General features: G+C 39.3%; 1 protein-coding gene across 4 annotated transcripts in view; it reads left to right on the top strand.

The window, feature by feature from the left end:
• Window positions 1–18199, top strand: part of CDH11 (cadherin 11) — a 154142-nt gene extending 135943 nt beyond the window's left edge. For all 4 annotated transcript variants that reach the window (XM_005218747.5, XM_005218749.5, XM_059877024.1 and 1 more), the window contains exons 12-13: window positions 14092–14343; window positions 16873–18199. In XM_005218747.5, coding sequence (XP_005218804.1) covers window positions 14092–14343; window positions 16873–17369 — 749 coding nt within the window. In that variant the 3' untranslated portion in view covers window positions 17370–18199. The remainder of the gene's footprint in view (window positions 1–14091; window positions 14344–16872) is intronic.
• The last annotated feature ends 244 nt before the right edge of the window (window positions 18200–18443 follow it).

Here is an 18443-nt window from a genome sequence, read left to right as displayed (position 1 = left end):
CTGCCTTGTCTTCATTTTATGTGTTCTTTAATATTTAGTTGCTATTAACCCTCTGAAAGCATTATACTAAGACCTATTGTTCTCTGATGCTGCTGCTGTTAAGTCGCTCAGTTGTGTCCGACTATAAATAGTTCACTTTGTCAGTACTTTGGGGATGCCATCTATATGTTAAAGGAGATTATATTACCATGGAGAAGCCAACCTACTGCATGATTTGTTTCCCCTGCCCTTTCCTGTAAGAAACTAATTCTATGTGGAGCCCCCACTTTTGCACGGAATTGCTACTTTTTAAGAAAAATGCCTTTATTAACTATGGCAAACAGTTAATGAAAAATCCCATGTTTAGAACTATTACAAAACCTTAAAGCAAATACAGTCCTATAATTATCATTTAATAGAGTTTCTTTCTACCAGCTCCTAAAAGTAATTACATATTGAAGTAATCCAAAAAGAGTAATCACATTCCACATCCTATTAATAGCCTACTGAGTTACCAAATTTCCCGGCTGAGACTGTTTTCCATAGAAAACATGAGATAATGGTTTATAGCATGCTGAGTAAAAGCATCAGCTTTCTCTCTCCTTGAGTGTTTACCTCCATTATGCCATGTAAATAATCAGGATTGTGTTTGCCTAAACTCCGTGGAAGCATTCGGCCTCTTTAAAAATATAAGAGGGGAAGCCATCTTAATACACAGGAGCCTTTTATTTCATATTTTATCTTACTCCGTTCTACAGCACGGGAGCTTCAAAGACAACTCAGCAGGGAGCCGGGAAGTAGAGCACTGGTAACTCTTCGACATCCGAGTCCATCTTTGGCTATTAATATCAAGAGTGGTGCTGTTTGGGGAGATGAAGAGCTGATCCACCCAGGCTTTGAGATGCATTTAGTTTGAAAATACTAGACTTAATGGCACCTTTTAAAAACATGAGGAACATGTAATGAATAAGAAAAGCACAAAGAAAAAAATACTGAGAATAGCACCTCTCGTGTATGTAGCTCTTCATTGGTTTATAAAGCTTTCTAATCGCCATTTAATTCCTAAACAGCCCCAGAAAGTAGGCATTTTGGATATTTTTGTCCCCATTTCCTAGATGAGGAAGGAATATGAAAAGTCAGAAGATTCAGAGACTTGCCTAAGGTCACCCTGCCAAGAAATAAATTGACCTAGAATGCTTGCGTGTTTACTGAGTTCTGTCAGGTGTAGTAACACTGTACGTTATGAATATAGAGCTTGCGTCTCTTCTAATTTCTGATTTTGGAATTATTGTTTAAAAAATCTTTGTTTACCCCGTAATCAAATAACAACAGTATTTTGAAGAGAAAAAGATCTAAAATTCAATTCATCAATCTAGGATTCCAGGGAAAGTATGAAGAGAAAAGGACAAACTGTAATTTTAATCAGCCATGGAAATTATAGTAAAATATATTTGTGAAGGACAAATTTTATAATTTTATTCTACTGCATAATTAACACATATTCCTTGTATGAAAATTAGAAAATACAAACAAGCAGAAATAAACTTAGAAATAATAAAATAACTTGGTAATATACAATCTAAAAATAATCACTGCTAATTTTTATAGCCTTCTAGCTGTTTTCTTGGCATATATTTTGATCTTTAAAAAAAGGCAGCCATAAAATAATGTTCCCTTTTTTCCCTACATAATAATACATGATGTGCATTTTTTAGCATCATTATACTTACGTCAACATATTTTTCCTAAATAACCTCCTGACCTCATTATGAGGGTATATGATATCAATTGACTATTGTTGGGCAAGCACATTCTTTTCACACACTTTTCTTGTTCAGTTGCTCAGTCCTGTCTGACTCTTTGTGACCCCATGGACGGCAGCACACCAGTCCTCGCTGTCTCTCACCATCTCCTGGAGTTAGCTCAAACTCACGTCCATTGAAATGCCATCCAACCATCTCACCCTCCGTAAAGTGATGTCTTTGCTTTATAATATGCTCTCTAAGGTCTGTCATTGTCATAGCTTCCCTTCCAAGGAGCAAGCGTCTTTTACTTTCATGACTGCAGTCATCCTCCACAGTGATTTTGGAGCCCAAGAAAAGAAAATCTGTCACTGTTTCCACTTTCTCCACTTCTGTTTGCCATGAAGTGTTGGGATCAGATGCTGTGCCAGCTATTTCACTCTCCTCTTTCACCCTCATCAAGAGGCTCTTTAGTTCCTCTTCACTTTCTGGCATTAGAGTGGTATCATCTGAGGTTGTTGATATTTCTCCCAGCAATCTTGATTCCAGCTTATGCTTCACCCAGCCTGGCATTTCACATGATGTACTCTTCATATAAATTAAGTGAGCAGGGTGACAATATACAGCCTCGCCTCACTCCTTTCCCAATTTTGAACCAATCTGTTGTTGCATGTCCAGTTCTAACCGTTGCTTCCTGACCTGCATACAGGTTTCAGAGGAGGCAGTAAGGTGGTCTGATATTCCCATCTCTTTAATAATTTTCCACAGTTTGTTGTGATCCACACAGTCAAAGACTTTCACATAGTCAATGAAACAGAAGTAGATGTTTTTCTGGAATTCCCTTGCTTTCTCTATGATCCAAGGAATATTGGCAATTGGATCTCTGGTTCCTTTGCCTTTTCTAAACCCAGCTTGTACATCTGGAAGTTCTTGGTTCACATACTGCTGAAGCTCTGCATAGAGAATTTTGAGCATAACCTTGATAGCATGTCTTATCATACCTACTGCATAATCTCCCCACTGTTTCAATGTTCTTTCAGTCCTGTTTATGCTGTGTGTTTTTTAAGTTTTTTTTTTCGTTTTAATTTTTTAAGACCAAAACCATTTTGTATTGGGGTGTAGCCAATTGACAGTGTTGTGACAGCTTCAGGTGAATGATGAAGAGATTCAGCCATACATATACGTGTATTCATTCTCCCCCAAACCCCGCTTCCATCCAGGCTGGCACATGTCACTGAGCAGAGTTCCATGTGCTGCACAATAGGTTTTTGTTGGCTATCCATTTTAAATATAGCAGTGTGTACATGACCTTTCAGTTTTTCTGTGTAATATTATTCTTAGCAAGATTTGCCTCATGAAAAATTGACATCAATATTCACTTAGCTTCTCTCTTATATATCACATTTCCCATTCCAACCTTTTATCCTTATGAGATAAATACACAGGCTCCCTTTGTTGGCCATTTTTAAAATGTTATTTAAGAAATAGTCATTTCTAGCTTCTTTGTAACACCATCCTTATTTTCACCTGCATTACATACTGCTAAATTTTATAGATTATCAACATTTCCTATTCTAGTTACTCTCATGAAAGCATCATATTTTTCATTAATGGTTTCACACATATTATGTTAAAATCTAAAATTTGTCCACATTGTTTTCCTTTTATTACTCTTCCTTAGATTTTGGTTTCTTTGTTCCTCCAGATATAATTTAGAACTTTTTTAGGTGCTTGATAAGTATCTTCATGAATTTTGTTGTGTTTACCTTAAATTTACAGATTAATTTAAAAACTAAGAATTTTAAAGTATTCTTCCTATCCAGAAGCATGATCTGAGTTTCCACTGAATCTGTTCTCTTTTTAATTACCATAAGGGATATTTTATAGTTTTCTTCATTTTTGTTCTTAGTATTTCTTATTAAGATAATGACTAGCTACTTTATATTTTGGATGCTGTCCTAGGATAGATTTTTAAAATTATGTATATTTTCTAAGTGACAATTTTTAGTATAAACTATAGCTATTTTACTTAGTTCATTTATTATTGGACACTGAGAAGTTATTAATATAACTTCTCAGCTATTTTCCTAGGTTTTCTAGGGAAACAACTACATAAAAATTAAATAATGACAATTTGCTTCATCTTTTTTAAAAAAAAATTGGGTTTTTTTGACAAACTGCGTAGATTTGTGCTTTATGTGTTAAATAATAGCAATAATAATGGCTTTACTTGTTAATTTAATGGGTATATTATTTATAGAGTTTTATTGTTAAGCATAATATTGATTGTTAGATTAAAATTAAGATTTGTGTTGTGTGTATTTTAGGAAGCTTCCTTTCCATTTTAATTTTATTTTAAAAAACAGATGTTCAGTTTTTAACACAATTTTTGGATACTAATAATAAGATAGTATGATTTTGACCCCTGACCTAATTGATACATTAAATTGAAATATCCTGATTTTGAACTTCATATTTCTAATTTCCAAACCTCTATTCCACATAATGATAAAATGTAGAGGAAAGAGCAAGGGTTAAAGATTAAATGTTGGCTGTAGCAGCGAGTGAGATATAGTCCCATGTATCAGGAGATTCCTAAAGCACATGCAGCAAAGTTAGCTGTTTCGTGAAAGCACAGGTGATTTTGGTAGTGACTGTCCATGACCTCCTGCAGAGGAGCTGTAACCATCACGGCGGCCTCCAAACAGGCTGACTCTACTCGTGCCCCCATGTAACTTAACTTGCCCCCACTGATAATGTCTTTCTTTTTTAAATTCTCCTATGGGTCTCCATTTCCTATGGCTTTAACTGAAACTTTATAGCCTAGTGAGCAAGAAATGATATGACCTACTTCCCATAAACTTTGGGTCTATCATCTCCTTTCTCTTGTTACTGTAAACCATGCTCCAGAAACTTCAAACCATCTTTATTTTCCCAAATACGCTGTGTTCTCACATGCCCATGCTTTTGTTCTGTGGAAATGTATCCCCGTCCCTGCCTATTATACCTCCTCTTTCAAGTCGCGTAGTAAATGAAGTCTCTTAGGTGAAGCTCTGTTGGGCATCCCAGCCCATCCCTGGATGCTACATCCTCTGTGCTCCAGGAACACTGCACTAACCTCTAGTGTTTTTTAATCACTCTGCGTTCTAAGCATACGTTTCTCTGTCTCTCTCCCATTAGAATATGAGCTCTGGCATCCCAAAACTTAAAAAAAAAAGTGGGTTGACCAAATGCATGAATTAAAGTGGAAAAAGTAGATAGAAAGACATGCAATGTGCTTCAGTCATTTTGGGGCTTATTTATTATTGTGGAAAAATGATTATGTTATGAGATAAGCTCCAGGCTAAAAAAGACAACCCTTCTTTCTCTGTTGGAAAGTTCTGAAGGAGTCAGTACCAGATCAGCCACCCCTTCCATCCCTTTATCCTTTCATCATATATTATTGCACAAAGTGATATTGGACATCTAAGGTCTGGATCCAGGAAGAGATGACTTTCAAATGTATTAAATTTGTAAGTATATTATCTAATATGCACCAAGTTGCAGATCAAATGAGTTCTGATACATGATACATTCAGAGTTAAGTTTAAACTGCTAAAAAATCAAATTAAATCAAATTAAAAAAAATAGAACAACTAGGAATAAAAGCACCATATGACCCAGCAATCCCACTCCTAGGCATATACCTCAAGGAAACGAAAATTGAAAGAGACACATGTATCTCATTGTTCATTGCAGCACTATTTCAATAGCTAGAACATGGAAGCAACCAGATGTCCATCGACAGATGAATGGGTAAAGAATTGTGGTATATAGACACAATGGAATATTACTCAGCCATAAAAAGGAATGCATTTGAGTCAGTTCTAATGAGGTGGATGAACCTAGGACCTATTATACAGAGTGAAGTGAGTCAGAAAGAGAAAGATAAATACCATATTCTAACACATATATATGGAATCTAGAAAAATGGTACTGAAGAATTTATTTACAGGGCAACAGTGGAGAGAAACAGACATAGAGAATAGACTTATGGACATAGGGAGAGGGGAGGAGAGGGTGAGATATATGGAAAGAGTAACATGGAAACTTACATTACCATATGTAAAATAGAGAGCCAATGGGAATTTGCTGCATGGCTCAGGAAACTCAAACAGGAGCTCTGCATCAACCTAGGGGGATGGGGAGGAAGATGGGAGGGAGCTTCAAAACGGAGGGGACATATGTATGCCTATGGGTGATTCATGTTGAGGTTTGACAAAAAAAGAGCAAAATCCTGTAAAGCAATTATCCTTCAATAAAAAATAAATTAATTAAAAATATTTTTAAAAATAGAACAAAAAAAGTTTGTATGGAAAGCAGGTTTGGCTGGGTAAGGAAAGATAGCCAAGACAGATTCATCCTGATTAGACCAACTGGCAAACATCTTTCTTTCTTTCTTCTTTTTTTTTTTTTTTGGTCTAAACGAATGACAATTCTTTTTCTGATGAGCAGCACCAAAAAACATCCAAATATGCTTCTAGCTTTTCACTTTTATAATTTAAAGATAATTAAACAGATTTCTGTGGGACTTTTCCCCCCTTAATTGCTTCAATATGGAAGATTCTCTGTTGGCAGATCAAAATGGCAGATGGCTTTTAATGCCCTGACATTTTCACTGTATAAATAATTATGTTCCTTTTCTGCCTGAAATTCACTGCTGTGGTTTGTCCAACACAGAACACAATTTGTCTGGAAACCCACCCCCTCCTCAACCTTAAAGAAGGAGAAATAGGTTTTTGGTGAATTAGATACATTATTCTTTCAAGGTTCACTCTGGTCAGTGACTTAACCCTTGGGATTTCTCAACTCATTAAAAGACCCTAAATGTTTATCTCCCACTGAATTCCTTGGTAGTTTTCCTTTTCTAAAACCAGGAAATACGTTCCTTTCTCCCTCTCTATCACCAAGAGAAAATTATCCTCTAACAAAAGTGGAAGGAGAGTTGATTCTCAGGAATGTGATAAACTACAACCTGAAAAGTCTGTTGACACCAACAAAGAGCGCACACTTAGATGCTCCTATACACATCAGGTCAGTTCAGCCCAGGTCAGTCATATCCAACTCTTCGTGACCCCATGGACTGTGGCATGCCAAGCCTCCTTGTCCATCACCAACTCCTTGCTCAAACTTGTGTCCATCAAGTCAGTGATGCCATCCAACCATCTCATCCTCTGTCATCCCCTTCTCCTCCTGGCTTCAATCTTTCCCAGCATTAGGGTCTTTTCCAATGAGTCAGCTCTTTGCATCAGGTGGCCAAAACATTGGAGCTTCAGCTTCAGCATCAGTCCTTCCAATGAATATTCAGGACTGATTTCCTTTAGGATTGACTGGTTTGATCTCCTTGCTGTCCAAGGGACTCTCAAGAGTTTTCTCCAACACCACAGTTCAAAAGCATCAAATCTATGTGCATATATACACGCACATAGGCAGTTATTCCCGTGTTATTTGTAGTGTTTTGAATTTTGAATCTCAGTATCAGAGATAAAATTAAAAGATCATAATCCCCCTTCCTCTGTAAGATGTAGGCCTTCATTTACAGGGGATACATAGCCTTCTGAGTCTTGGATCAAACTATTTTCTACATTAATATTTTAAGGCTAGTCTCATAGAATTTACCTCACTGTAGCATTTCCATCATTCCAAAATTTTAGAAAAATAATAGATTTCTTTTTACATCTGGATACTGGTTTGTTTTTGAAGGTGTGTATGTTTCTGGAAATGCTATGGGAAGAGAAATGTTGCACATAGTTCAAAATTTCTTTGGGGTTAAGTAGGTGAAAGTAACAAAGAATAAGTTTTGCACATATTAGCAGCTCAATAAATGTTACTTAATTAAATCTGACTCACCAAAAATAATAAGAAAAAATTATGAGATAAAGAGATGATATTTTCCAGGAACAAAATCTATAATATAGATAGAGGCAGTGATGATCAAGTTGGGTTCAAAAGTACAAAGTGGGAGAAGATAGGCAGTCTGGAAACTGATGGCAAGCTATTAAGTCAGTAAAATCTGACTGTGTGGAAAAGCCAGATGGATGCTGAATGTAATGACAGAAACCTCCTTCAACTGTTTAATTTTCTAGCTCACAAAACACTGCTGACCAAACAAAGATGAATAAGCAAGGTTCTTGCCTTCAAGGATGTTACTGTCCATTGGAGAAGACACACATTCAAATAGTTGCCATAGATTGTGAAATATTCAATATGAGCAATGACTACAGGTAGATAGGTGGCTTATACAGTGTTTAGAAAGACAATAAAAGATATATACAGAAACTATTAAGTTTACCTTTAAGCATTAGTCATCTCAGAAAGTTAGTGCTACAAACTTTAAAAACATTATTTGAAATTTCTATTATTTCAGTCCCTCCCTCAGATTCAAGGTGTCACAAATACTGCTATCAAAAATTAAAATTATTTTTTCAAAAATCACAAATGTAAATGGGTACCAAAAACTCTAAATAACTAAACTTTTCAATGATGTCTTTTGTACAATAATTCTGTAGCATGTGTCTTTCTGAAATTTTAAAAGTTTGAAGCTTCACTAAATACTTTTGGGACACACTTTATATATATATATATATTTTTTTTTTTTTCATTATCCTGATAGAGCTATTGCCACATATATAAGGAAAGTAGAAAAGACCCTGCTGCTGCTGCTAAGTCACTTCAGTTGTGTCTGACTCTGAGCAACCCCATAGACGACAGCCCACCAGGCTCCCCCGTCCCTGGGATTCTCCAGGCAAGAACACTGGAGTGGGTTGCCATTTCCTTCTCCAATGCATGAAGGTGAAAAGTGAAAGTGAAGTCGCTCAGTCGTGCCTGACTCTTAGCGACCCCATGGACTGCAGCCTACCAGGCTCCTCCATCCATGGGATTTTCCAGGCAAGAGTAGAGGAACATAATCACGTCATGATTATTCTGCTAGGGACTGCATAACTGTCTTCAAGTGTGTGGAAGCTTTTAATGGGGTGGATGGATTTAGTTTGTTGCTAAGGTTGGAGCAGAAAGGGTAAATTAGGTAGATTTAGGTCAGAAGTGAATTAAATAAGAGCAAGGCTTGGCCTAGATCTTTTGCAGTCTCAAGAGATGGGCTCTAGTAGGATGCAGACAGTGTCTGTCTGCACAGGCTAAGTATTAACATCTCTGATCAAGTTGATCAGTAGGGGGATCTTTAGCTTTGGAGCAGAGAGGGACAGAGGAAAAGAAGTGGTAAGGAAGAGTGTCTTAAGATGCTCTTTAGGGCACTATTCTCTCACTTTAGGCCAAGCCTCTCTTCTGACATCATGATGAGAGCAGAAAGTACTAAATCCTTTGCTGCAGTGATTCCTCTTTTCAGGTTGCTATGCCCATATATGGCTTCCCTGGTGGCTCAGATGGTAGTCTCCCTGCAGTGCGGGAAACCCAGGTTCGATCCCTGGGTCGGGAAGATCCCCTGGAGAAGGAAATGGCAACCCACTCAGTATTCTTGCCTGGAAAATCCCATGGACAGAGGAGTCTGAAAGGCTATAGTCCATGGGGTCACAGAGTCAGACACGACTGAGTTTGCCATTTTGCCCTGGTTGTTTTTCTTTTGGCTAATACAAGACTGGCACCCAGTGCAGTTGACGTATCAAAGGCTGCTTCCCTATCATAATTTTCCCTTTTAATATCCTTTGTATATATCCCTCCCTTGGGTGATATCATCATCATGGCCCTTACGTTTGTATCTCCAAACCGGTACCATGGAGACCATCATTATGAAGAACTTTTACCTTTTGTTAAAGTAATCACAAAGTATGCAGATAAAAATAGCATCCAGTTAGGAGTCTAGGTTGTAGACATAAAAATTTGAAACCTGAACTTATTTACCATTAATAGAAATACTACAGTTTGTACAAGACATATACTAGTAATTAATGACCTCATTTGCAAGTTTTTGCCTAAGATGGCGGGGGGGGGGTGGTGGAAAGGAAAGGCTTCCATGTTTGTGGACAGGGAGAAGAATATAAGGTGTCAGGATGAAACACCAAGGTGATTGAAAAACATTTTCTTACCATGGGAAATACCTTACCCAGAACTGAAGAGCATGAACTATCTTCCCACCTCTGAAGGAAGCGCCCTTCTCTGTAGGCAATTGCATTCAAGGCTGCAATGACATTTCTAAGAATTCACTTTCCTCTCTTTGCCAATATGTTTCTCTTCCTCATTAGTCTACTGCACAAAGAGGAGAACTTCCAAAAAAGAATTGATATTTACTGGTCATCTGCAACAGCCTGGCACTGTGCTAAATGCCTTTATGAATGGAATCAAATTTAACCCTAAAAACTATTAATTTCCTGGATGAGAATATAGCAACTTAAGACATTTACCTAATATGTCCAAATGTCAGGCAATTAATATGTAGAAGAGTCATGATTCAAACCCAGATCTGTTGAACCCCAAATACTGAGATTTGCTCTTTGGAAGCTTTATAAAAGAGAATACTTTGCCCACCTGATGTGAAGAGCTGACTCATTAGAAAAGACTGAAGGCAAAAGAAGAGGGTGGCAGAGGGGATGTTTAGATAGCATCCCTGACTCAATGGACGTGAATACGAGCAAACGCCAGGAGACAGCAGGATACAGGGGCCTGCGGTCCATGGGGTGGCAAAGAGTTGGACACGGCTTAGTGACTTAACAACAACAGTAATAAAGGAGAAGGATTTGAGAAATCTCTTGATGAAAACTTAAAAATTGATAGAACATTTGTCATTTTCTGCCTCGTCTTATTAACCATGGAATCAATTTGACACTTCCCTGAAAATATGTCTTACAGAAGCTCTTATTTTTTTTCTTGTGTGACCCGTACATCTCAGAAATGTGTATGTCCAAATTGAGGGGACCCTCTCAAAGATGGATATAGAGTAGCTGGCTAATTAAAATAATGAGAGAATCTGTAGCCAAACCTAGGATACAAAAATGATTTCCTACAGAGGTTTTATTATTATTGTCAGTTTCATTTTCCATGTATTTTGCTCGAGTTGTTTTTCATGGACTCCCTGCCTATAGTGGTTCTTCTTGTTCATAAAGGATCAGTGACCAGAGTGGACAACAAGAAAGACCATCACAGACATGGTGCTGTCTCCTCCAATATGGCCCTCCCTGCAGCACCATCCCCCCATTGGTGCTGATGTCTAGATCTAAAGGGGGGATATTGTATGCATTCAAGCAACAGCAACCACCTAAGTGCCAAGCTAGTCTGGTTAGACATGCTTCTCGTCTAACTATGCCATATCCTACTCCGCACCAGTTCACGAGCTCTGGAGGACCTGGATTCTGGTGCCGGGTTTTCCTATAGAAGGATTCCTGAGCTTCCTGGAAGCACAGCCCAGAGCACAACCAGAGGTTTTTATTATTTGGTCCTAATCGCAACCCCAGGTCTTCCCTGTAGCTCACAGGGTTAAGAGTTCTCCTGCAATGCAGGAGACCATGGTTCAATTCCTGGGTCAGAAAGATCCTCTGGAGAAGGGAATGGCAATCCACTCCAGTATTCTTGCCTGGAAAATCCCATGGACAGAGGAGACTGGCGGGGTCCGTGGGGTCACAAAAAGTTGGACATGACTGAGCAACTGTTACTACTAATCGGAACCCCATGAGGCATGCTTGCTATCAACTTGTGTCCTCACTTTAAAGGTGAACAAGTAAGGCTCTGGCAGGACAAATGACTCCTTCTAAAACATGTGTTTGGACCATGCCGAGGAACAGACATTCAGTCCATTTATTTTCCACCTCTCAAACTAATCTTAAAATCCATATGTGAAACATTTTTTAAAAGTTCTTGAGATTCTACTGATGAATCACTCAGAGACAATAAACGATTCAGTCAGCTGGGTCCTTTGATGAGCTTTCATTTCATAGTCTCAGTGTGTCTGAGAGGACTCAGCTGTTCGGAATATGAAACATCTTGAATTCACAGGCTGGTGTCCTGCTCAGATACATGTTTTCCACTAGTGTTTGATTTTCAATTACCTCCATGTGTAAGCCAGCCTGCTGTCATCTGGAGGTACAGTTTTGCATGGATTGCACACTGAAGAGTAGATTTTTAAGCCATGGCCTCCACAGGTTTAAAGAAAAATAAAAACACTCAGGTCACGTTCCCACCAAACTTCTCCATGGGTAACAGGATGGGACTCAATAGATGACATCTCTTGGGGGTGTCATTCATATCAGAGAGGTATATTTGACCAAGCAATTTAATTAATTTCTTCATAAATTTTTTCATATTTATTTTTATTCATGATGGCATGGCATTTGTGATATTTCAGATCATTAAAATACAGTAAATGTTTTAACATTTAATTTGTGAAAGTCTTACTTGAATTCAAATAAAATTATGAGAAGGAAAAAATAACATTTGAAGTAATTTATGTATATATGTCAGTTTTTTTGTGTTTGTTAAGCATAGAACAATGGTATAGCCTACAATAGGAAAGAACAGTCAGCAAATGGAATGTTAAGTTTACATTCTATTTGACCAGCTTTTAAAAAAAATCATGATTTTTCGTAGTACATATAATTTTTCTCCAGTGATAAGAGCAATATATGCTAATCACACAAACTTCAGAAAATATAGAGAAGAGGGCTGGCAGTTCTGCCCTGTTTTGATTGAGAGATTGGCAGCAAAGGGCAGAAGATCTGTCATTAATAAGATTTGCCAAAAACCAGCCAGCGCACACACCTTAGCTTCTGCAATACTCAAAATATCTATTCAGTCCTAAATGAGACTGAACCTGGTATAGATTTTTTTTTTTTTTTTTACCTCACACAGACTATGTTACAATTTCTTTAACCTAAACATATGAATTCAGCTTTTAGGTTCTAGGATAATTTTTCCTACCACAAGAGCTAATTCATGGTACTATCAATTCATTCAAAGCAATGGGCCATCATCTTGGTCATAACCTTGCTATAAATTACTGATTCCAACCTCACAAAATGAGGCATGCCATATTGAGTGTGTGTGTGTGTGTGTGTGTGTGTCAGTGTAATTTGATGGAGCATATTCAAAACTTCCACTGTTTTATAATAGCAATATTTTCCAAGCGCAGAGCATATGGTCTAGAAAAAATCTTTTTGGCGGGTAGAGATATGCAGAAAACATGATGAGGAAGCATTTGGGAATAGGTTACAAAAGATTGAGAAATACATGAAAACCAACATCTGGAACTTGGGTGAAACCTTTCCCAAAACATGGTTACGACATTTGTTCAACAAATATTTGTTGAATGTCTGCTGTGTGTCCAGCACTGGAGGGACTGAGATGAAGCAGATAACAGCCCCTGTTTTCCAGAAGTCCACAGTCTAGGGGAGAACCAAGTATTTTATGCCAACAAATAATGACAGAAGAGTGGGAGACTGATTTTTATAGGAATGTACAGCGTGCTGGGTCCCAACGGAGATGGGGGGAGAGGTCTAGAAAGGAGACTTTGGATTCAGTTTTGAGGCTTGAGAAACTCACTTGTCATGATTAAAGGAACTTTGGGTGGATCGGAGGGCATTTTAAAGCAAAGGGTCAAAGTCAAGGCGTACAAAGAATATGGTGTGCTGGGGAACGATCATTAAGTTCTGCACAGCAGGCTGAACTGGGTGTGCGGGAAACAGCAGGCGTGAGGCTGGAAGGCAAGGTAAATCTAGATCAGGGAACTATCTGGTGATCCACTGTGTAGACGTGGGCTGTGTTGTGTAAGCAACAGAGAAAACATCATTGTTTTAAGCAGGAATGATATTTTCAACTGGGTGGCTGATGTTTCTTGAATTTTGGAGAAACTGTAAACCTGCTGCTAGGTTTATAAAATATTTTCATTTTAAAGATAACATTTCCCTTTAGGACTTATGAGTGGGTTCGTAGTTTGGGCAAGATTTGAGAGTGGATTAGAAATCTCTCAAAAAACTAACAAAAACTGGCCAAAGGCTTGTCGTGAAGTTGGGAAAGTGCACACTCGCCTATTTAATTGTATCATTCACTAAGGATACAATGAAGCCCATACGTCCTTGTATTTGAGGAAAAGGACACACACTCAAACAGAAAATGGTGCCCAGCCACTGAAAGCATTCATATTGACAAAATAAAAAAGAGCCAATTTCTGAATTTTGTTTCCAGATGGGACAAAACTCAGGGATCTTTGTCATGCCAAGTGGCAGCGGCTTCTATAGATGTCTAGACTAAAGAACAAGTGGGGCGGTTCTGGTTGTTAGCCTTGGTGGTGAGAAGAGCACGCTCAGATCAGCCAAGCTGAATGGAGCAGGGTGAAGGCTGTGACTTCCTGGCCTTGCTCTCCAAGTGAGCCTTGTCTCCCCTCTTCCCACAGATAATACCGCGGGGGTGTATGCCCGGCGTGGAGGGTTCAGTCGGCAGAAGCAGGACTTGTACCTCCTGCCCATCGTGATCAGTGACGGCGGGATCCCTCCCATGAGCAGCACCAACACCCTCACCATCAAAGTCTGTGGGTGTGACGTGAATGGGGCGCTGCTGTCCTGCAACGCAGAAGCCTACATCCTGAACGCCGGCCTGAGCACCGGGGCGCTGATTGCCATCCTTGCCTGCATCGTCATTCTCCTGGGTAAGGGATCTCCCCGGGCACCCGTAGGAAGGGCCTTTCAACCAGATGCCCATCCTTGGCACACGTATATTTCCCAAGTTATATGTGCTATATACTGTGGGTGCAAGTTGGGACAAAAAGAGAAGTGGTATCTGCCTGCTCCTCTATTTCAGGGTATGGCGGGGGGGAGCAGGTGACTAAACAAGCATTAGAGCAGAGTTGGGGGAACTTTGTATTGAGCAAACTGCTGGCATCACCAGACTGCTAGCAGAATACATCTGGGGGCATCAACAGAGGCCCAGGTAGAACATCAGAATATTTTTCAGGAGAGCAATTTAGGCAGAGATATAGCATATGAACAACCATTTGCCTTACAAGAAGAATGAGAAGAGTTAGAGGTAGAAAGAGTAATTGTGACGTCAAAGACGGTCTATGGAGGACTCAAGGAACTGGATGAACATTGGCCCGGCTGAAGCTGGATCTTGGCTCCCCGCCACCCCCCACCCCAGATGTCATATGTAATATCTGGGTATATGCCCCAGCTCGGAGGGACCTGGGAGAAGCTTTCCCTGCACTTGCCCGCTGAGTTTGGTGCCCCTCTTCCGCACGTCGTCCCATCTATAGTTTACTCTGTAATAGCAGGAAAGCCTCAGGAAGATTGCATCAGTAGTTCCAAAGTCTCAGAACTCATGCATGACAAAAAAGTCAGGATTCAAATCTAAGTATGTCAGACATCAATATATACTTGTTCCATCATGGTTAGTTGTCTACTGAATGAATTAATGGATCCTCGATGCATAGGGAAGAGCCAACAAGTTGAATTCAGCAAATAGTTAATGAGTATTTTCAGGATACCAGGCCCTGGTTCAGCCCAGAGGGATAAAGAGAAGAATTATACAAGATTTCAGTGATCAAAAAGTTTATCATCTATTGAGGAAAATAGGCATGAGCAGATAAATACAGAGGCACATGGTGAGCACCATGTTGGGGATATGAACATAACAGGCAGTGGGGGCACAAGAGTAGAAAGTGCCTGACATTGAGTGGGAAGGTAGAGACATCTTCCTGGAGGATGTAACACACCTATCAGATTCTGAGTGTTCCATCTGAGGAAAGGGGCTGGGATGGATGGATAGTCCAAGCAGAGGGGACAGAAAACAGAAATGTTCTGAAAAGTTCATCATCGAGTGGGAGAGGCAGATGTGTGAACAGGGTAACACGTGTCATGGTGATGGCCAGGTGGATACATAGAATGGATACCAGCAGTCCTGTCTGGCATCAGAATGGGATATGAGGAAGGATTTTTGTGATGAAAGATTAAAAATTATCCAAGCAAAGAAAGTGGAAAGGAGTGATCCTGGTAAAGGTGTTGTTAGGAACTAGGCACAGGGGAAAAACTGCCTAGTGAGCACTGGAAGTCATTCAGAGTCTAGGCAAGTGCACACCCTCATTCTACATCTCACAGTGATGGTGGATCCAAAGAGGCTGTAAGGTCACTTGCCAAGTTCAGTCACAAACATTTTCTGCAGTCTTGCTGAGTATGTAGTTGCTGTTGTTTGGTTGCTAAGTGGTGACTAACTCTTTTATGACCCCATAGACACCATGTGACCCCATGCCAGGCTCCTCTCTCTATGGGGTTTTCCAGGCAAGAATACTGGAGTGGGTTGCCATTTCTTTTTCCAAGGTATCCTCCCGACCCATGTCTCCTGTACTGGCAGGTGGATTCTGTACCACTGAGCCACCAGGGAAGCCCATGTGTTCCAATGAAAGACTGTAGAAGCCTCTTACGGGGAAGTGGGGGGGATTGCCAGAGGAATGAAGCAGTGGCTGAGCTTTCTTTGTAAGCAACTCTGCTCACTTACCTAGATGGCCTGAGTTTGGTGGAATCCCCTCTCTCAGAGAAGAGACAATAACTGGTTTCATCTGGAGTTTCAGCTGACACTGTTTTCTGTTCAAACAAATAGAGAAAATTTGTCATTTGTCTGTTGGGGGTCTTTATAAGCTACCTCTCTTCTATATGGTGGTCTGAAGAGAGTCTAGCCATGCTTATGATTCAGTTTCTTATAAAGGTGTAGTGGGTTCAGTGCTGGCCTCACCTCAGAGCTCTTGCAACCTCTTTTAGAACAGCACCTCAAGTCTCTCGTGTCCTCATTTGTAAACTTTGGAGAGGCAGCTGCCTTCCTTTGCAAAAAGAGACAGGCATAACCCACATTTAAGAGGCTGCAGACGGACAGACATATTTAGAATCTTCCTAATTCTTTGGGAAATGACCTCCAAATAGTATCAGATTGATTTGTAAAAAGCTCACCATAGTTCCAACTTGCCACTTTGTTTGGATAATAATATTTTCCTGGCAGTGTTTTTGCAGAGGAAGAGACAGGTAGCTTTTGCAAATCTTTGAGGATTCTAGGTAAAGCACTCATTTCATAGACTGGTCCCTGTTCTGAAGCCTGTGTACGCCATGCTTTAAGGTAAGCAGAGTTCCCCTGGGAAGAGAACCCCAGAAGACTGGACTTAACCTTTGCTTCCTTTCTTTGTCTTTCCCTGTAGTTATTGTAGTGTTGTTCGTGACCCTGAGAAGGCAAAAGAAAGAACCACTCATCGTCTTCGAGGAAGAAGATGTCCGTGAGAACATCATCACCTATGATGACGAGGGCGGTGGGGAAGAAGACACAGAAGCCTTTGATATCGCCACCCTCCAGAACCCTGATGGTATCAATGGATTTATCCCTCGCAAAGACATCAAGCCTGAGTATCAGTACATGCCTAGACCTGGGCTGCGGCCAGCGCCCAACAGCGTGGATGTGGATGACTTCATCAACACGAGAATACAGGAGGCGGATAATGACCCGACTGCCCCTCCGTATGACTCCATCCAGATCTATGGTTACGAAGGCAGGGGCTCCGTGGCTGGGTCCCTGAGCTCCTTAGAGTCGGCTACCACAGATTCAGACTTGGACTATGACTACCTACAGAACTGGGGCCCTCGGTTTAAGAAACTAGCGGACTTGTACGGTTCCAAAGACACTTTTGATGACGACTCTTAACAATAACGATACAAATTTGGCCTTAAGAACTGTGTCTGGCGTTCTGAGGAATCTAGAAGATATGTAAACAGGTATTTTTTTAAATCAAGGAAAGGCTCATTTAAAACAAGCAAAGTTTTACAGAGAGGATACATTTAATAAAACTGCAAGGACATCAAAGTGGTAAATACTGTGAAGTACCTTTTCTCACAAAAAGGCAAATATTGAAGTTGTTTATCAACTTGGCTAGAGAAAAACCACTTGGCATACAAAATATTTAAGAGAAGGGGAAGTCTTAATGGTGAACTCACAATGAAGGGAAATTGTTTATGTGTCATGAACAATGAACTCTTTTTTTTTCTTCTTTTTGTTTTTAATCTGTCAAAGATGCTTCCACAAAATTAGAAAGGACAACAGTTCTGAGCTGTAATTTCGCCTTAAACTATGGACACTCTATATGTAGTGCATTTTTAAACTTGAAATATATAATATTCAGCCAGCTTAAACCCATACAATGTATGTACAATACAATGTACAATTATGTCTCTTGAGCATCAATCTTGTTACTGCTGATTCTTGTAAATCTTTTTGCTTCTACTTTCATCTTAAACTAATATGTGCCAGATATAACTGTCTTGTTTCAGTGAGAGGCGCCCTATTTCTATGTCATTTTTAATGTATCTATTTGTACAATTTTAAAGTTCTTATTTTAGTATACATACGAATATCAGTATTCTGACATGTAAGAAATGTTACGGCATCACACTTATATTTTATGAACATTGTACTGTTGCTTTAATATGAGCTTCAATATAAGAAGCAACCTTTGAAATAAAAAGATTCTTTTTTAATTCTGGGTTTGATTCTTAACATTGAAAACAATTAAGTATTTCTAATTACCCATTTATAATTCTAATTTAAGATATTTGTGATCTTTTCATAACCCTATTTATGATCTGTTATAGTCTGCTGATTTTATTGTTTATTTAAAATTGGATATGTTTTACAAATTTTTTTTTCAGACAAGATTCTGTAACATTGTGTAAAGCCTTTTTGTACATTCTTGGTGTTAGCTTCTTAGGTTTTCTTCATACA

Source organism: Bos taurus, chromosome 18, assembly GCF_002263795.3.
Source record: "Bos taurus isolate L1 Dominette 01449 registration number 42190680 breed Hereford chromosome 18, ARS-UCD2.0, whole genome shotgun sequence".
Lineage (NCBI taxonomy): Eukaryota > Metazoa > Chordata > Mammalia > Artiodactyla > Bovidae > Bos > Bos taurus.
Note: the sequence above shows the minus strand (reverse complement) of the source record. Positions and strands in the feature narration are given on the sequence as shown.